The sequence below is a fragment of the Zonotrichia albicollis genome, chromosome 6 (assembly GCF_047830755.1).
Source record: "Zonotrichia albicollis isolate bZonAlb1 chromosome 6, bZonAlb1.hap1, whole genome shotgun sequence".
In the NCBI taxonomy this organism is placed as follows: domain Eukaryota; kingdom Metazoa; phylum Chordata; class Aves; order Passeriformes; family Passerellidae; genus Zonotrichia; species Zonotrichia albicollis.
In genome coordinates, this window is record NC_133824.1 from 37,993,474 (window position 1) to 38,009,309 (window position 15,836).

General features: G+C 40.1%; 1 protein-coding gene across 2 annotated transcripts in view; it reads left to right on the forward strand.

The window, feature by feature from the left end:
• The window catches only part of LRRC56 (leucine rich repeat containing 56), a 48,097-nt gene that overhangs the window by 1,731 nt on the left and 30,530 nt on the right, over nucleotides 1-15,836 (forward strand). For both annotated transcript variants that reach the window (XR_012580847.1, XM_074543260.1), the window contains exon 2: nucleotides 8,768-8,932. Coding sequence is in view for 1 of the 2 variants with exons in the window: in XM_074543260.1 (XP_074399361.1) it covers nucleotides 8,777-8,932 (156 nt within the window). In the remaining variant the exon portion in view is untranslated. The remainder of the gene's footprint in view (nucleotides 1-8,767; nucleotides 8,933-15,836) is intronic.

Below are 15,836 nucleotides of genomic sequence, written 5' to 3' on the forward strand. Positions count from 1 at the left end.
TTCTAACTGCTGTTGACCCAATTTCTAATTTTGCCTCCAAGCAACCTATGCCCGTCTTCCACAATTTAAATAAATAAAATGCAAAAATATACTTTCTCAGTTTTTAAAACTGCTTCCTGATGAAATTTCTGTATCTTCTTTAGTCATTGGATGGCTATTTGTCATGCCCTGAGACATGACAAATAATTGTTCCCCATACACCTCCTCAGCCATTGAACACTACTCACCTTTTGGACTGGGAATTTACTGATTGCCAGAAATTACAGCAGCATGCCAGGGAAAGGACCACTTTGGACTATCTCTGCTTCTGATAGTGTTTGTAAAGGAACTGTTTCTGACTACAGCAGTTGCCTTGGCCCAGCAGGACAGTTAAAATGCCACCTCATCAGTAGCCCAAACTGACTTCTCATGGTTCCTTTTCACTGTGAGTCTTCTGCCCTTGCTAACACTTTGGCAATGTCTGTTACTAAATAAGCTCTGCTAACAGTGGCATCACCCACTGTTCAGTGTTTCTCTACAAGTTCCTCTAGAATCTATCTCTTTTTATGCAATCTGTCTCATGTGAGCAACACACTGGAAATCAGAAACTTCCCAGTCACTCTTCAACACCTTTGCAGGCCAGGAAGGAATCTCTTGCTTTAAACAGCTTAATTACCAGACAAAATTGACTGAAAATTGTTTGAGGACAACCAGAGTACGTTGAAACTCAGAAATGCCATATATGTTGCATTTTTATCCTGCACAGAAGTTTGTTTCAAAAGGCTCATAAAAGCATTGCAGTAGTAGCTGGGGGGGGGAAGGTCCATTTTATTGTCCTTTTCTCAGCTGGAATCTGGAAATTCTTGTAAATGGTGGATACTTAAAATTGCCATGAAGACCAAAACCATTGAATTTTTCTTCTCTGTAGCTTTGTACTGTCGCTTAGTTCTGAGTCCATGGGTTAGGATATATTTGTTCATCTTGAAAAGGTACTGATTCTACAAAACCTTGCTTTGCTTATGTCCTTTCTTAGTGTGTTTAAAAAATGCCTAGCATCTGAATTTTTAAGTAATTGCTTATTATGTCTTATAAGTGCAAGGAAAGTAAATACATCTTCCAGTGACATCTACATTTAAGGCAGGATCTGTGTGTGTGACAAGCACGGATATGTTGACTCCTGTGTACCTTGTCATTAGCTATCCATGATAGGACTTTTTCATAAGATAAAGAGGATTTTAACTAGACCACCCTCATTGCTCCCTTATTTAATGTCTGGACACTGTTTGATAAAAGCTTGTGGTCATGAAGGGTCAAATTTGGTTTCCTGATCCCTGGCTACTTTGATAAAATGGTGAAGGACTTACTGTTATCTGTTCCACTGAAACAATTTAAGTGCATTTGGCAACCTTCTGAGAGTGAAAGCATTGGTACCTTGGAGCTCTGTTTTTCATAACCCTTGTTGTTTACCAACTATCCCCACATCCTGCTCTCTGCTTTGCTTTTCTAGGGCTCATTGTGGGGACAGAAAACAGAAGAGTGTCTTGAGATAGTTTCTTACAGCAGGAAGTTCACCTATAGGTGAAAAAAAACCCTCAATCTGTAGCATCTAGCAGTATCTAAGGATTTAGATAATCCATATTCATCCATGGCCACTGTCTGGAGACTTGCAGTACAGAGAGAATCTACGAACATTTGTAGCCATCCAGAAATTACCACTGACCACCTTCCACCACAGGACTCTAAAAACTAAAACCAATTGATTAGACTTCAGTTTATCTTTTCTTTGAAATGTAATAGAAGATATAAAAGAGAGTGGTTTGCTTTTATATCCTGCTGTGAGGACGTTTTGTTGAGGAGTGCACTGAGAGCAGGAGGCTGGGTGTGCACCTGCAGTGGGAGCTGCAGGTTGTGCCTGGGTGGGGTTCACAGGGCTTTGCACAGCAAAAGGCAAAAAGCAAAATGTGCCAGCTCCAGCTGTTTCTGTGTTACTGCACCACAATTAAATTGCTTTAGGGTTCCAGACATCTGAGACTCTCCCATGGGAAACCCAGGGCTGAGCCAGTGAGGAAACCCTGCCTGACTGTGTGGGTGTGCAGGGACCAGGAGGGACACCCTGGGGTCACTGGAGTCACCCACTCTGAAGAGACTTTGGTCCCAACAGTGAAAGTCTGGGGTGGTGGGAATGTGAATGTCAGACTGGCTCCTGGATGGTCATACAGGGCAGTTTCCTTAAACATTTGGCAATCTAGCTCCAGAATTATGTAATATGGGGGTATTGCCAGCTCACATGATAAAACATTTCTCATCACCCTGCTCAGCAGGATCTCAGGGGAAAAGTATTATATATGCAATTGTAATGATGAAATTATTTTATATATCTACATGGAATCTGTAGATATATAAAGGAGAACTTGGTGCCATTTAAAGGCATTGCCTTTTTATTATTGCTTAATTTTTAAGTTATATTAGACATCTTTTATCTCAACTGTGTCTGGGTTGTAGCATGCATTTTCTTCTCTGGGATCACTGCTGCTTTGAGTGACAGCACAGTTTGAACTCAGCTCCATGCATGGGGGTGTTACAATGTCCCCAAAGCTCCCAAGAGCTCTCCCTGACGTGTCTGTGGGACATAGATCCCAAGGCTTACCTGCCATGGTTGTGTTAATTGTAGAGCAGGATTTTTATTTAATAGCAAAGAACTGTCAGAACACTCTTATAGATTTAAAATCATAAATAAGGAAGGTAAACAAATGAGATAAATCAGTACACTTGCTTTATATGCACATTTGGATGCTTGAAGCAAGGCCTCAAATTGACTGAACCAGTTACACAAAAATATCATCGCAAGCGTTCGAGTCATTCAGTGTCATTAAAGTCAGTGAATTTTTAATTGCATTAAATGGGATATTGTTATCTTAATATTTCAGCTTTCCCTTAAAAGCTTTTTTTCTTTAGTGGGACACAGAAGGGGAATCTTTATGAATGCTCTTTGCATGATCCCCTGGTATTAAAGTAGCATTACTGAAGTAGGCATTTCCTAGTTCTGCTTAAGAAAGCCAGAAGATTTAAATCAGAATGTTTAGTCATACACACACACAAAAAAAAAAAAGTCATATTAATAACAGGACTGATGTCTTATTTTTCAGCTTTTTAGAAGCTGCACCTGCTAAAATAGAGTGATGTGTTGCAGGATGCTTTATATTACATGAATGTTGCAGGAACTGTTTTTGCCATTATGGGTGGATTATTGTAACAGTAGTTTCCTGATGACATCATAGTAAATTCCAGCTGCCCAAACAGTTATTTTCCAGAAGAGGTTATCTGCAGTGCACTTGTGCAAAATTACACTTAGAAAGGGAACTCATAGTTCTCTTGAGACTTGTAAACCAAACGTTTTGTCAAATTCGTAGTAAATACAGAATTCTTTGTTTTCATTCTGTGTCACTGATAACAGTATGGGCACTACTGTAATTTGTGGTTCTGAATTAAACAGACAAAAATCATATTATGCAAGACAAGAGAAATGGAAGTCTGCAGTGCAAGCTTCCTGTCATGAAAGGATAAATAGCACAATGGTTCTCAAATGAGCTTTTTTGCTAGAGAATGTTTTGGCTGGTGACCAAAAATTATAGATAAGGGTCCAGAGACTGCAGTGCCCCCACTGAAATGGCACACTTTGTGTCCAGTGAAGGCATGAGTCTCCACAGAGCAGGAGAGGATGCTGGATGAGAAGCTAGTCTGAGGCAGTAGAGATTCCTTTTTGTATGGGATGTTTATATATAGAAGTATATGCCTTTCCTAGAGTGAATTTTGATTAATTACTATTGTTGGGGGGGGTGTTGTGTTTTCAAAAGGTAACTTAATTGCTTGGATAAACTGTTTAGGTAATGTCATGAAGGCTCCATTAGAAATTAACATGCCTAGTCACACAATTCAGAGGTTCTTTCCCAGTCTTAAGAAGCTGTAATTAATATTGAGTCAAACATTTCTGGCAATTGCTGAATTTGAAATGAGTATTAATATATATTTCATGAAGAATACACCATCCTGTCGCTGACTCTTCGATAAATCTTGTAGCAGGAAAATAAAATCTTGGAGTCTTACCAGATTGTCAGACCCTAAGAACATCAAATAACTATTCTCTGCCAATTTCTTCCTAGCAAATTACAGTATTCTGAGGGGATTTTAAATAACATGTTGTTCCAAGGATCATTTAATTTTAATAATGGTTTTCATTACTGGTATTTATGTATGTTGAAAGTGTCCTGCAGTTTTTAATGAACTGTCACAACATGTCTGTGGATTGAATAACTTACCATGATTACACACACTCACTTGGGTAAGGAGAGTGGCAGCTTTGGAGGAGGTTGGCAGATTAACTCTTTGTGGAATTCAAAATCTTCCTTCTCACTGCTCTGGTCATCGATTTCTCCTGCACTCAATGACTGTTTGCTTCTAGTTATCCACACAAGTATGAGCCTGTCAAGTTATAACTTTTGATGCAAATCCTGCAAAAACTAATTCATTGGTTTCTTTCCATCTTTTATTCCTCTCAGTGTTCATATGCACTATAAAACCCCATTATTTTCCAGCCATTTTCTCTTCCCCTGACACACTCATGTGCTTACCAGTACTGCTGTGCTGTCCTGTGGAGAGCCTGGTTTAAGCATGGCTTAAAGAAAGAGGCCATGAAGGTATTCAGCTGAGGGAAATATAGAAGCCTGCTGTAAAGCAGCCTTTCCCAGGCTTGATCCTGTAAATAATTAAGGTTCTCAGCCACCTTTTATATAAACAACAAGATTCTCAGACCGTTCTGTCCTTGGCTGCTACTGGGAACAGACGGCCAGTCTGGGAATAGATATGAAGGTTTTGAGAACCTTTCATATCATGGTGGGAACACTGATCTTGGTTTCAGTAAACTAACTTCAGGTATTGTAAACAAAAGGAGGAGCTGAAGTTTTCTCTACAGCCTATCAGGAGCTCAGATTTTGCAATATGCATGAAGTGAATTAACACTGTTATAAAAAGTGCCTGATTGATGAATAAAGTGGAGTCGATGCTGAACAATGAAAGTTGGATCTTCTCCCTCCATCTTCAATACTGTCCCACTGGATTCAGTGCAGGTTTGTGCTAGGTGCAGTTAGCTTCCATCCTTGTGAGTCCCTCAAAGCACTGTGGGAATGGTTCTGTTCGGCACATGGATCCAACATACATCCAGCGCAACCACCGTGGTCGTGAAGGAAATCCTCAGGTTCATGGCTTTTCAGACCTCTTTAGTGACAGCCGAAAGCTTTGCAGTCCCTGGGAGCTGTCCCACTGAGCCTAACACTCATTTGGGGCACTGCTGGCTTGTCCTGTGCGTTTGGCAGAGGTGTAGGTTTGTCCGGTTTATCTCGGCTGTTTGAGGGGCCTGGAAGGCCCGGGGGTGGCCTTGGGGCAGCCCGCGTGTCGAAGGACGAGAAGAGGCTTCAGTTCTTCCTTCTGGTTTTATGTTTATTAATTGTTTATCTAAAAGATGTTCTTTCAGCCTAACAAAGATCCGCTCAGCAGTCAGCCATGGGCACACTGTCTCTGCCCTCCCGGGCAGCCACGTATCTTTATACCCATTGTGACGTATACAATATTTATCATTTTTCCCCAATACCATCTATTCTTATAACTCGGTGTACTCTCAGTACTAACCAATCCAAAGGTGCCACCGTGGCCAAAGAAGATGGAGGAGAAGAGGAACAGAAGGAGGACAGCACACACCCCAATTCCTCCATCTTACTCCTCCAAGCCCCCCTGTACATAAATCTTAAACCTTGTGTCTCACTCTCTAATTAACTAATCCCTTCACCATTCTCCCTGTGAAGCCCTCATCCTTGTCGTCTCCTGTGCAGGGTTAAAGTCCTGCCACCAGACACTTCTGGCAACATTCCAGGACTCCCGAGCCCCCCCCAGGTGGTCTCGGAGGCTCAGCATCTCAGGACTGAAATCTTGAGATCCGACATAGGTTCATCAGCTGGACCTGATGAAAACAAGCAGTGTGACTCCTGTGTCTCTAGGAGGACAAATATGCCAGGCCCCCTTCTTGCTCCTACACCGTGCTGGAGATTTCGGAGGTTCATGCGATTTATTAAATATTGGCACCTCACCACTAGGATTTCTGCACTCTTAATTTTTCTACAATCTCATTTTGAACATGTTATTTTGATCCATGTTCAGAAAGATATTCTTTAGTCTCTGGAAAAAGCTTTGAAGTGATAGAAAAAAAATAGTTTTGCTTGCTGACAATAATTCAACTTGATCCTGAACAATTTGTAATGAAAATACTTTTCTCCTCACTAATCCAATGTTACAATAATTACAAGAGCAGATCAATAGCAGGAAGTATAAAACAAAGTATTACTTCAGATATTAAGCCACAAATTGATCTCCTTCTTGTCAAGCCTAAAGTAAATGCTGTATCAACATGTTTCAAAGATTTGAGGATGTTCTGAAATGTGATGGTGATGGCCCAACAGAGAGAGAACAGTAATTTGTTTGATGTAAGTGTGTTAACTCTTTGCAGCCTGCATCTACAAAATCCTGCTGTTATCTCATTTTGCACTCACACATTACATCAGTGTTCTCTGACTACTGCTCCGCTTGGCTCTGATAATGCACAAGATTGTCTCTGGATAATAACAATCTTAGAACCACCAGTACTTGTACACAATCCAACACAAGTCTTGTGCAACTGACAAAGGATTCCAGAATGTATGTAACAAGAAGAGTCTACTTCAAATCAGTTATTGACCAAAATAATTCCTTCTTGGGACAATAATGACAACATCAGAAGGTCTTCATATTACAGAAGATGGTTTAATTTTCTGGGACAACTGATGACTCTTGCAAATCTATACTGATTGAATCATACTGACCTGTTCTAAAGAAAGTAGAGGAAAAAAAAATCTGAGAAATTCTAGAATTCTTTAGAAAAAGAAACGGGTAATAGAAGTTTGTGTATTGTAACTTTGCTTCTAAAATGCAGGATACAGTGTTTTTGAGGTTTCTTTTCCCTCTAATCGGATGAAGTATGGAAGTTGTCCTTACACTACTATAGGCATACTGAGGTTTTAGAAGCTGCAAATACTCAATTCACTTTATGGTGGTTATTTTATAAGACAGTAAGAAAGATTGAAAGGAGTTCTGTGACTCTGAAGAATTTGTTCCTGAACATGTTTTTTAGGCATTGAATATTGCTGTGGCTTAGGTGTAGCACATTTGAGCAGTCAGCTTCTCTTGTAGGAGTGCTTGCCAGGTAGGTGCAGTGACCTGGAAAAAGTAGGGTTTGCTTTCTGTGAGCTTCTTCTGCCCTGACAAGTGTACAGAAGGAGCACTCAGGAATCTGAGGGATTGGCTCCTCCCTTCAGAGTGTAGTAGGTTCTGCAGGGTGAGGTTTGGTGTATCATCAGTTTTTCATTGCTGTTTTTTTCTGTCAGTACAGTCTTTTGAAATTTTTTTTCTGGTGCACATGAAGAATTTTGACTGGACTTAAGCAGTCAAAAGAAGTCTTTTTGATCCAAATTTCTTTCACCTTGTACCCAGTCAGTCCTCTCAAGTAGAGATGACCAGCTGAGCAGTCAGAACCCTTATTTGTCCTAACAGAAGTTACTCCTCTGTTTAACTGTTTATTAGTCTGAGGAGGAAGGAAAGTGGTAATTCTCAGGTCTTGGCCACCACTGATGCTTTGTCAGCCAGTTATGATTAGCTTGATCATTTAATTACTTTTCCAGCACTAAGAATAAATATTGCTTCGCAGTGGAGAACAGAACAAAACTGCAGGTGTCCCTTCAGCAGAGCAAGACAGCTTTTCTCCAGTCTAGTCTTTTGTTGTTACAGCAGTGTTTCCAGCTGTGATACTTCCTTGTTGCCAAGTAGTAGTAAATAGCTGTATAAATCACAGTAATGCTTGTACCATTTGGGTACAGCTTATTGCTTTTTTACCCTAACGGGTGTACATATGCTTACTCTCATATTTCAAAGGTAATTGTTAATATTTCTGTGAAAGTGACATCTTTGGGAATTGAAGAATGACCACATCTGAAGTGTTTCACCTTCAAATTTGGTATTTCATTCCTCAATTGAAGGAAACATCATTTTATTTCAATTGTATTTTTAATTTATTTTCTCCAAGACTGTCTTTAGAACTAGAAGTCAGTGGCCATTGCCTGCCTAACCTAGAGGCAGTAACAGTGCTGGGATGTTTGATTTAGGACAGCAAACACAGGTTTCGTCCATGCTACCTGCAGGCAGAGCTCAAAATGCTTGAGAGGTGGTGTTGCACCTCAGTACTGGCACTTGCATTCTGGAGTCCAGCAGAGTTTTGCTGGGTGTTGCTCGTGTTTCTCTAGAGGAAATGGGTAGGCAGGCAGCCTGTGTGGATGGGAAGCTCACTAACACTGGAGAAGGATGAGTGGAGTAGTGAGGTGGCTGGAAAGGTGTCCTGAGTTGTTTGTTCTTAGCTTTCTTCTTTGTACAGAGCTTTAGGCATGCTCAGCTTCTTGTGTACCTGCAAACATAACTTGCTGTGGAAGCTTACACTCAAAGCTGAATGGAGTGTGAGACTTGGGTAATTCTTCAGGGTGAAGAAAAGGAGGAACATATTATTTAATGCATACCTTTGGGTTTGTGCTGATTAAAGAAACCTGTATCTCCACAGGCATTTTCTGTCTTGCAAGATTAGCCAAAATAGATTTTGCTGACAGGAAAATAATAAATATGGGTAGAAAAATCCGACTGCTTATTATCCTTTTGTCCAAAGCATGTTGAGATGGACCTGAAGTGGAATCCTGACAGAGTTTCTCATCCAGGCTCATCTGAAGACCAGGAAACTGATTTGAATTGGCAAAGCAACCCAAATCCCAGTCTGCTGATTAAAGATGATGGAGAGCTGCTTATGGATGAACATCTTTCCCCCAGGAAACTGGTGAGTAGACTTCCAACTTTTTAATGAAGTGAAAGAGGCAAACTGGCATATACAGGGCTGTATTAACCTTCCAACTGCTATTGTACTGACTGTGGATTGTTGCCTCTCTGACATTTAGATTTCTGAGTAAAGTAGATTCTGTCTTATGAAAGTATATCAAATGTTTGTCCTCCTTTCACCTTGTTTCCTATCAAAAGTAATCCCAGCATAATTGTGGCTGTATTTATTGCTAGGAATCTTGAAGCAGTGTGAAGAAAAGTACAGGTAGCATAATTATGGTCTACACAGTTCTCATTAATGCCATCTGGAGTACCTTGAATCTTAGCATTAGAAAACGAATTTACATTAATCTTGTTCTAAAGATTGGAAATGTAACTTTAAAAGCACAAGTTTTTTTCCTCTGAGTTAGTGAAATCCTCTGTCCTGCTAAGAAGCCAGTTAAAATGTTCTGCAAATTATAGAAGTACTTTCTATACATGTCAAAGTGGGAGGAATTTCAAAGCATATTTGAAAGCCATGTTCCTTTTAGACTGGGGGAAATGATTTTGCTATGCAGCCTGTTGAAAGAGAGTCACATGCTGAAATCTTCATGAAAGAATTCACTTTGTGAAATATTTGTGAAAGACTACGTGGTTGCACACTAGATTGTACTTGCTCAGGACTAATTAAGGGTGAAATCCTGTGGGATGTGTAGAGCTGACCAAACAACGTCACTTTTCCACACTAAAGGAAGGGAGAGTTGAGAGCAGAACTTGGGGAGAGAGGCTTTCTGTGTTGCAGACCTTCAGAAGAATCTCTCCTGCTGGGGAGCATTTGTGAAAGACAGTGGGGCTGCCAAGGCTGTGGTTCAGGTGCTGCCAGCAGCCAGGCTGGTGATTGCAAGCATCCACAATTCCCTGGGTATCCACTGCACCAGTGGGTAGACACGAGCTTCCACAGGAGTATATTCCAGCTGTGAGTTTACACCACTCCCTAGCCACTCCCAGCCACATTCCAGAAACCATTCTGACCATGTGCTGTAGATTAGGCAGAACTATTGTTCCCTAATTAGACAAGTCTTTTAGTGTTTATAAAATGGTTGAAGGTGCAAAAACGTCTTTTTGCAGAGTGGATATTTTAAGCATTCTGGAGAAAAATTGCTGCATGGTTGTATGGTCTGTGCCATTCACTTTCCTTGGGCTCCTGAGAACCTCTGACCACTTCTTGATCTTTTTTTAAAACCTGGCATAGAATTGGACCAGTCTAATGTGTCTGTGGCCTACAACAGCCTGTATAAATCTGATGGGAGCCTCTCAGATTAGTCTGTATTGTTAGGGCACAAACCAAAGCCCATTAGAGTAACCAAAACAGCTGCCCTCTGATTCAATCAACTCTGAATGAAACCCTTAGGAAGTTCTTTCATTGGCATGAAGTTCTCTTTCTGAATCTCTGCTGCTTTTAATTCACAGCAAACTGTAAGCAGAAAAGCGTATGTAAAGCAACGTTACCTACATCCCGTGAAGTTGCTGTTTATTACTCTAACTTTTTAAAAAATGCAGATAAGAAGTTAAATAATTGAGTTTTGCCTTTTTTGAGATTGTGGGTTTTAACATTTGTAAGGAATCTCATTTCAAATATTCTTTTAAATGAAGTACACTGTCCTGCTAATTTTTCTGGACACAGTTATTTCCTGTCCTGGAACCCAGCATTTGTGTTGGCATAGCTGGGATACTTCCTGCTCAGAGGAAAAACTACATGACATTGTCAAGGAAACATTTACTGTGTTTATAGCTTGTTTTAATAACATACCCCATCTATCTATTCTCTGACCTTTATGTTGAACATATGCACTGCTGCCATAAATTTACTTCCTCTGGATTTGCAAATGTTCAGAATCTTCAAACATTTAATACAAAACAAGTTTTCACATGCATAATTCTTTAAGGAGCCACATGCCATTGACAGTCAAATGGTTTGAAAGGTTGTCTTGCTTAAATCAATATAACTGTAGTATTTTTTTGATTGTTTTATTGATGTGAATATTTTAGGAGTTATTGATTGTATCCATTGAAGTGCTCTGAGAAGGAAACTAATAGACTTTTAAAATACAGGCTCATTAAAGTAAAATTGTTTTACATTCAAATAAGGGCATGGACCGCACTTCTGTAGTGTTGTGTAGGCAAATTTTGGACACCTTATGAATGTTCCTGAGGAATGTTGTTTTCCTGAGACACATACTCAGCTTTTCTCCATGTCTTCACAATGGTCTGTCTTGCACCAGTTTGGTTTGAGTTTGGGGAAGCTGTGAAGTCTCATTGGGCGGATTCTGTGTAGATTTGGCACCTTGAACTGCAGCCTGATTTCTGCCTGCACATTTGAGTCATTTTGCCCTTTTTCCAGAGGGATGGCTCTCTGTTTTGTAGTGAAACCATTATCAATCTGCATTATTAAGAACTCTCTAAAACTTGTGACACTTGTGTTCCTTCACTTTTATCCACTTGCTGCATTGTTTTCCTCCAAAGAGAGGAAAGTTTGGCTTAGACTGATTTTGTTTTTTTTCCTTTCCTTTCTTGCCTTCTTGGATCATGTAGAACAAAAGACAACTTCTACAAAACCATTGGACCGTTGCCCATTTTCTTCCTCTCCATTGTGGATCCCTTCATTTAGACTTTATGCTCATTCACCACAGAGTTTATGGTCTTCTGTAGTCTTGTTTCAGCATAATGTTCACTTCAAATCCTGGATGATTCCATACTTCCATTATGTTAACACATCTTCTAGTTGCTTCTTGCTGCCAGCTGTCTTGCTGCACTGTTGTGTAACATTTTTTTATATTTGAATGTCCTTCATCCAAAATACAGGTCAAAAGCTTTTGGTGCAAGGGTTGGTATCATTAGATGCAATTTTTATTCTTTCTACTAATATCAATATCAATATCAATTTTCTGGTGTTCTCTTTAATCTTCCTCTATATGAATAGGCATTCTTGCTTTTCCATTTGTACCTGTCCTATTAATATTTTCAGCTCTATATTTTCCTAGTTATTTTCCTATTAATATTTCCTTGCTCTGCCAATCCTTACGTGTGGTTGTCAGATATTGTAGAATACCAGGGTGAGCAAATTCTCACTTTGTTCTGAAAACTGGCTAACAATGGGCAATTAATTTTTAACTCTGTTAGCGCTGTGACACAGATTTTTCATTAAATGTGGAGAAACTGAAATTAAGGGCGCCACCTGTCTTTAATCACATTTTTATTTTGTTCTATCTACCCCTGTCCTCTCCCTGCTGTTTGCAAAGGATCTTTTCCTGACTTCCACTAAAAGCATTCCACTTCTCAGAAGAAACTCATTTTACAAGGTCAAATGATCTTCCAGACATTGTCACATTATAAAACCCAATCACGTTTGTGTGTGATCTTCAGAGAGGAAAGGAAGTATTCTCTAATTTTGCTTTTTATTGATCCTGCTCCAACTAATCGTGTTTTCCAAACTTAGGAACACATGTTCGGATGTGGTGTTTAGTTTTGTTGCTCAGGAGCTTAGCGTGTATTTCATATGGTATGCACTCATCCTCATGGGAAAAAGAAAATGCTGGAGGGTCCTGGAACAACAGATGGGATTCTTGCTGAAGTGGCTCAAGTGTTTCATTTTTTCTTTTGCAGAAAGTTTTCCTCACAGCTGTAAGATAAATGGATTTGAAGAAAATAACTGGTCATCAAGAAAGTGCAGAATCTTGATAAATTAGGTAGAGTAAGGGAATGGAAAGAACTGAATTTGACTGAATTTGGATCTGCCAAATCCTTCATTATGGATGAATCTCTTCATCTGAACTGAGACAAGAGTGTATTTATATGTATATGCTGAAAGTAGAGAAATGCAGCTAAATATTTTAGTTATGGGCATTTGCAGCATTTATCCCTTTTGAAAGGAAGTTTGCATGTGGGGCCACAAAGAAGTTCTGTTCCCTTTTATTGTATCACTTAAGGCTTATTAATTTTCCAATATTTTTCTTCTTAGAAGAAATATTTTTTCATACTTTTAGCAACTTTTTTTTTTGTGAAGAAGAGATTATACTTTGACAAAACAAAAGGGCAATAAACACATGAATGGACATGAATTTAGAATTTGCATACAGGTGTAGTATTCAAAGAGAACAAGCTCATCACTCTGGAATTCTTGTCTTAGCCAAATTAACCAGGATCAGCAAAATAAATGCACAGCTGGAAATATTTCTCTGACAGCTGCATGCAACTTGTTCTTCAGCAACATGCCTACTTTTCTTAGAGTATGTGAAAAATCTAGGGGAGAGAGAAGACATCAGTTGTGTGTGCCAGTTTTGACTGAACAGATGTTATTTGTCAATTAAGGAATTTACAGATAGCTGCAAGTGGGAATTGAACTGGATTTCCCAGCATCCCCAGGTGACTGCTCTGCCAATTGGGAAGCTCTGCAAGCACAGAAGTGTTTCTCACTTGCAATTTTCTACAGAATACTTACTGGCTTTTCTTGTCAGTCAGAAAAGAAGCTTTCCAAGCCAGTGCACAGTCCCCAGTTGGCCAGACATTTTGCATGGTGGGAATGGTTTGTGAAGCATCACGGACTTGCTTTTTAAAATACTGGCTAAATTATTTACCAATAGATTCTTCATGAAAAATAGTTTTACTCCTATTTTGAAGAAGGTGAAAAAATATAAAGTGAGGTTTAGTCGTCTTTGTTTTACTTACCCTGTATTCAAAGTGTCTTCAAAGACTTGTGCAGTGCTTTACCATGGAAATGTCCTTTCAAATAAACAAATTTACAGTGGAGTGTCAAACTGCTGCTCAGGATCAACCTTTCAGGCCACCTTCTTGAGCATGATGTGCCAGAAAGGTTTTGATGTTTGATTTTTTTCATGAAACATCTCTCTCTAACTAATATCTACCTTGCAGGGTTGCAGATGGGTGGCAAGCAGAGTCCTCTCTGAATACCAACACTCAGCTTAAAATTATATTGTTTTTTTCAAGGCATCTTTTTGATCTAAAATAGCTGTGCATATATCCTGCTCTTTGTCTGGAACAGATCCTTGGTCCCTTTCTGTTTGCTCTACATGGAGGCTGAGCAGCTGGAAACAGCCAAAGAAACTCCTGGATGTGCAGCACCTTCATGTCTGTAAGCATTCCTGGGGCACAGGCAGAGACATTCTGTCCCATTAAGCTATGGCCAGGCAGCCATTGCCTGAAATCACAGTGGGACACCTCTGAATTAGGGCAGGAACCTGTCCTAGACCTGGAATGGCCTAGGAATGAAGAGAGATAGAGCATTGAGCATCACTTCTCTCCACATGATGTCAAACATTTCTCTGTTCAAGCTGATGACCCCTACAGTGTGTTGGGATTGTCTTCTTTTCTCTTACAGCAAAATTCATCCAAAAATATCACTTCTCTCAAGTTTTGATGGAGGTTCCCATGCTTTCACATTAAACAACAGCATAGGAAGAAGATCCTGCTAAATAGGTTTCACCTTTGTTTAAATGTTTCCACGTCCTTCCCTAAATGTCCCCATTCCTGGTGTCAGAATTTTAGCTGTGACATGAGAAGTATCACACAGGCAGGTGCACCAGCATGCCAAGAGTGGTGTCTGGAGAGTAGCACTGTCCTACCAATCTTCCACAGTAACCATTCCCCACATAGCCTCCTCTTGAACTGCTGCTCTGTCCTTTGCTTGCTGACTCTCTTGAAGTCAGCATCTGGGGTCTCAGTGCTTTAGTGCCTTTAAATGAGCTCATATCCTCCACCCAAGAGCATTTCCCATTTCTTTCATGTACTACACTATCTTGTGCATCCCACAGCAAATTGGTTTCAAGCTGTCCCAGCATCTCCTCACCATCAGCAGATGGAAGGACAGGGATTGTCATAGAGACTCTTGGAAATGCAGAACAGGGAGGTGGGCACTGAGAATATATGGATTTGTCTCATCTGGTTAGCACACGGTTCAGGGCAGCTATCTATAGTTCAAAGAGCTGGTGCTGACAGCCACTAACCCTTTCCACACTGGAGTCACAGTTCTGCCTATTGCAGTACAAAATACGGGTGCACTGAGCAGCTCATCTAGACAGTGGGAAAGGTACAGACAGTGCATCAGGAAGAGGAGAAGGAGGGCAAGGAGTGACACTGGTAATCCCTGGTATGAAAAAAAAGGAATAGGGAACCCTGAACAAGTAGAGAATATAACTTCATGCAGGTTTTATACCTGGATTTTGAAAAAAAAAAGATCAGGGAGCAGAACTGTGAAGGGAGACTGTCTGGAATACAGCAGGGGAAGGACAGCATGCAGGGAACTTGCAGACAGCAAAGGAGAAAAGGACAAAAAAGGGAGCAAAGACTCCTTGGGGTATCAGGACCTTTTGCTACTCAACTGACAGTGTGTGTGACCCTGAGCTTATTACTTGTTCTGAAACTTCTTCCTGTTCTGATGTAGGCTCTTAAAACTATTTTGATGGCAAGCAGGACAGTATTTTTCAGAAGCTTCTTCCTTTAATGACAGTGAGCTTGCATCCACATCCAGCAAATCCGAGTGCATGGTTTCATGCCAGGACATCAGCTAGCTCTCGTTTCACACATAATCTCGTGCTATGTGACAGACAGTGTCATCTGCTGAAAAGGGTTACTGCAGAATGTGCCTTGCCATGAGGGATCTTGTGTTCACTTGGAGAGAGAAAGCTGTCTGTAGCTGTTAAGTTTGCTGCCTTTGCAAGAGCAAAACACATTTTGTGGTGGCTGCATGTGGTGATAGAGTCTTAGAAAGTCATTTCTTATGTTCAGCCTGTTTAAAATCACAGTTAAAATATTAAAAATAAGATTAAAAATAATTTTAAACATAATGTTTTAAAAATAGTCCAAAGACAGTTGAAGATATTGTTTGTTAGGCCTACAAGTCCAGACTTTAT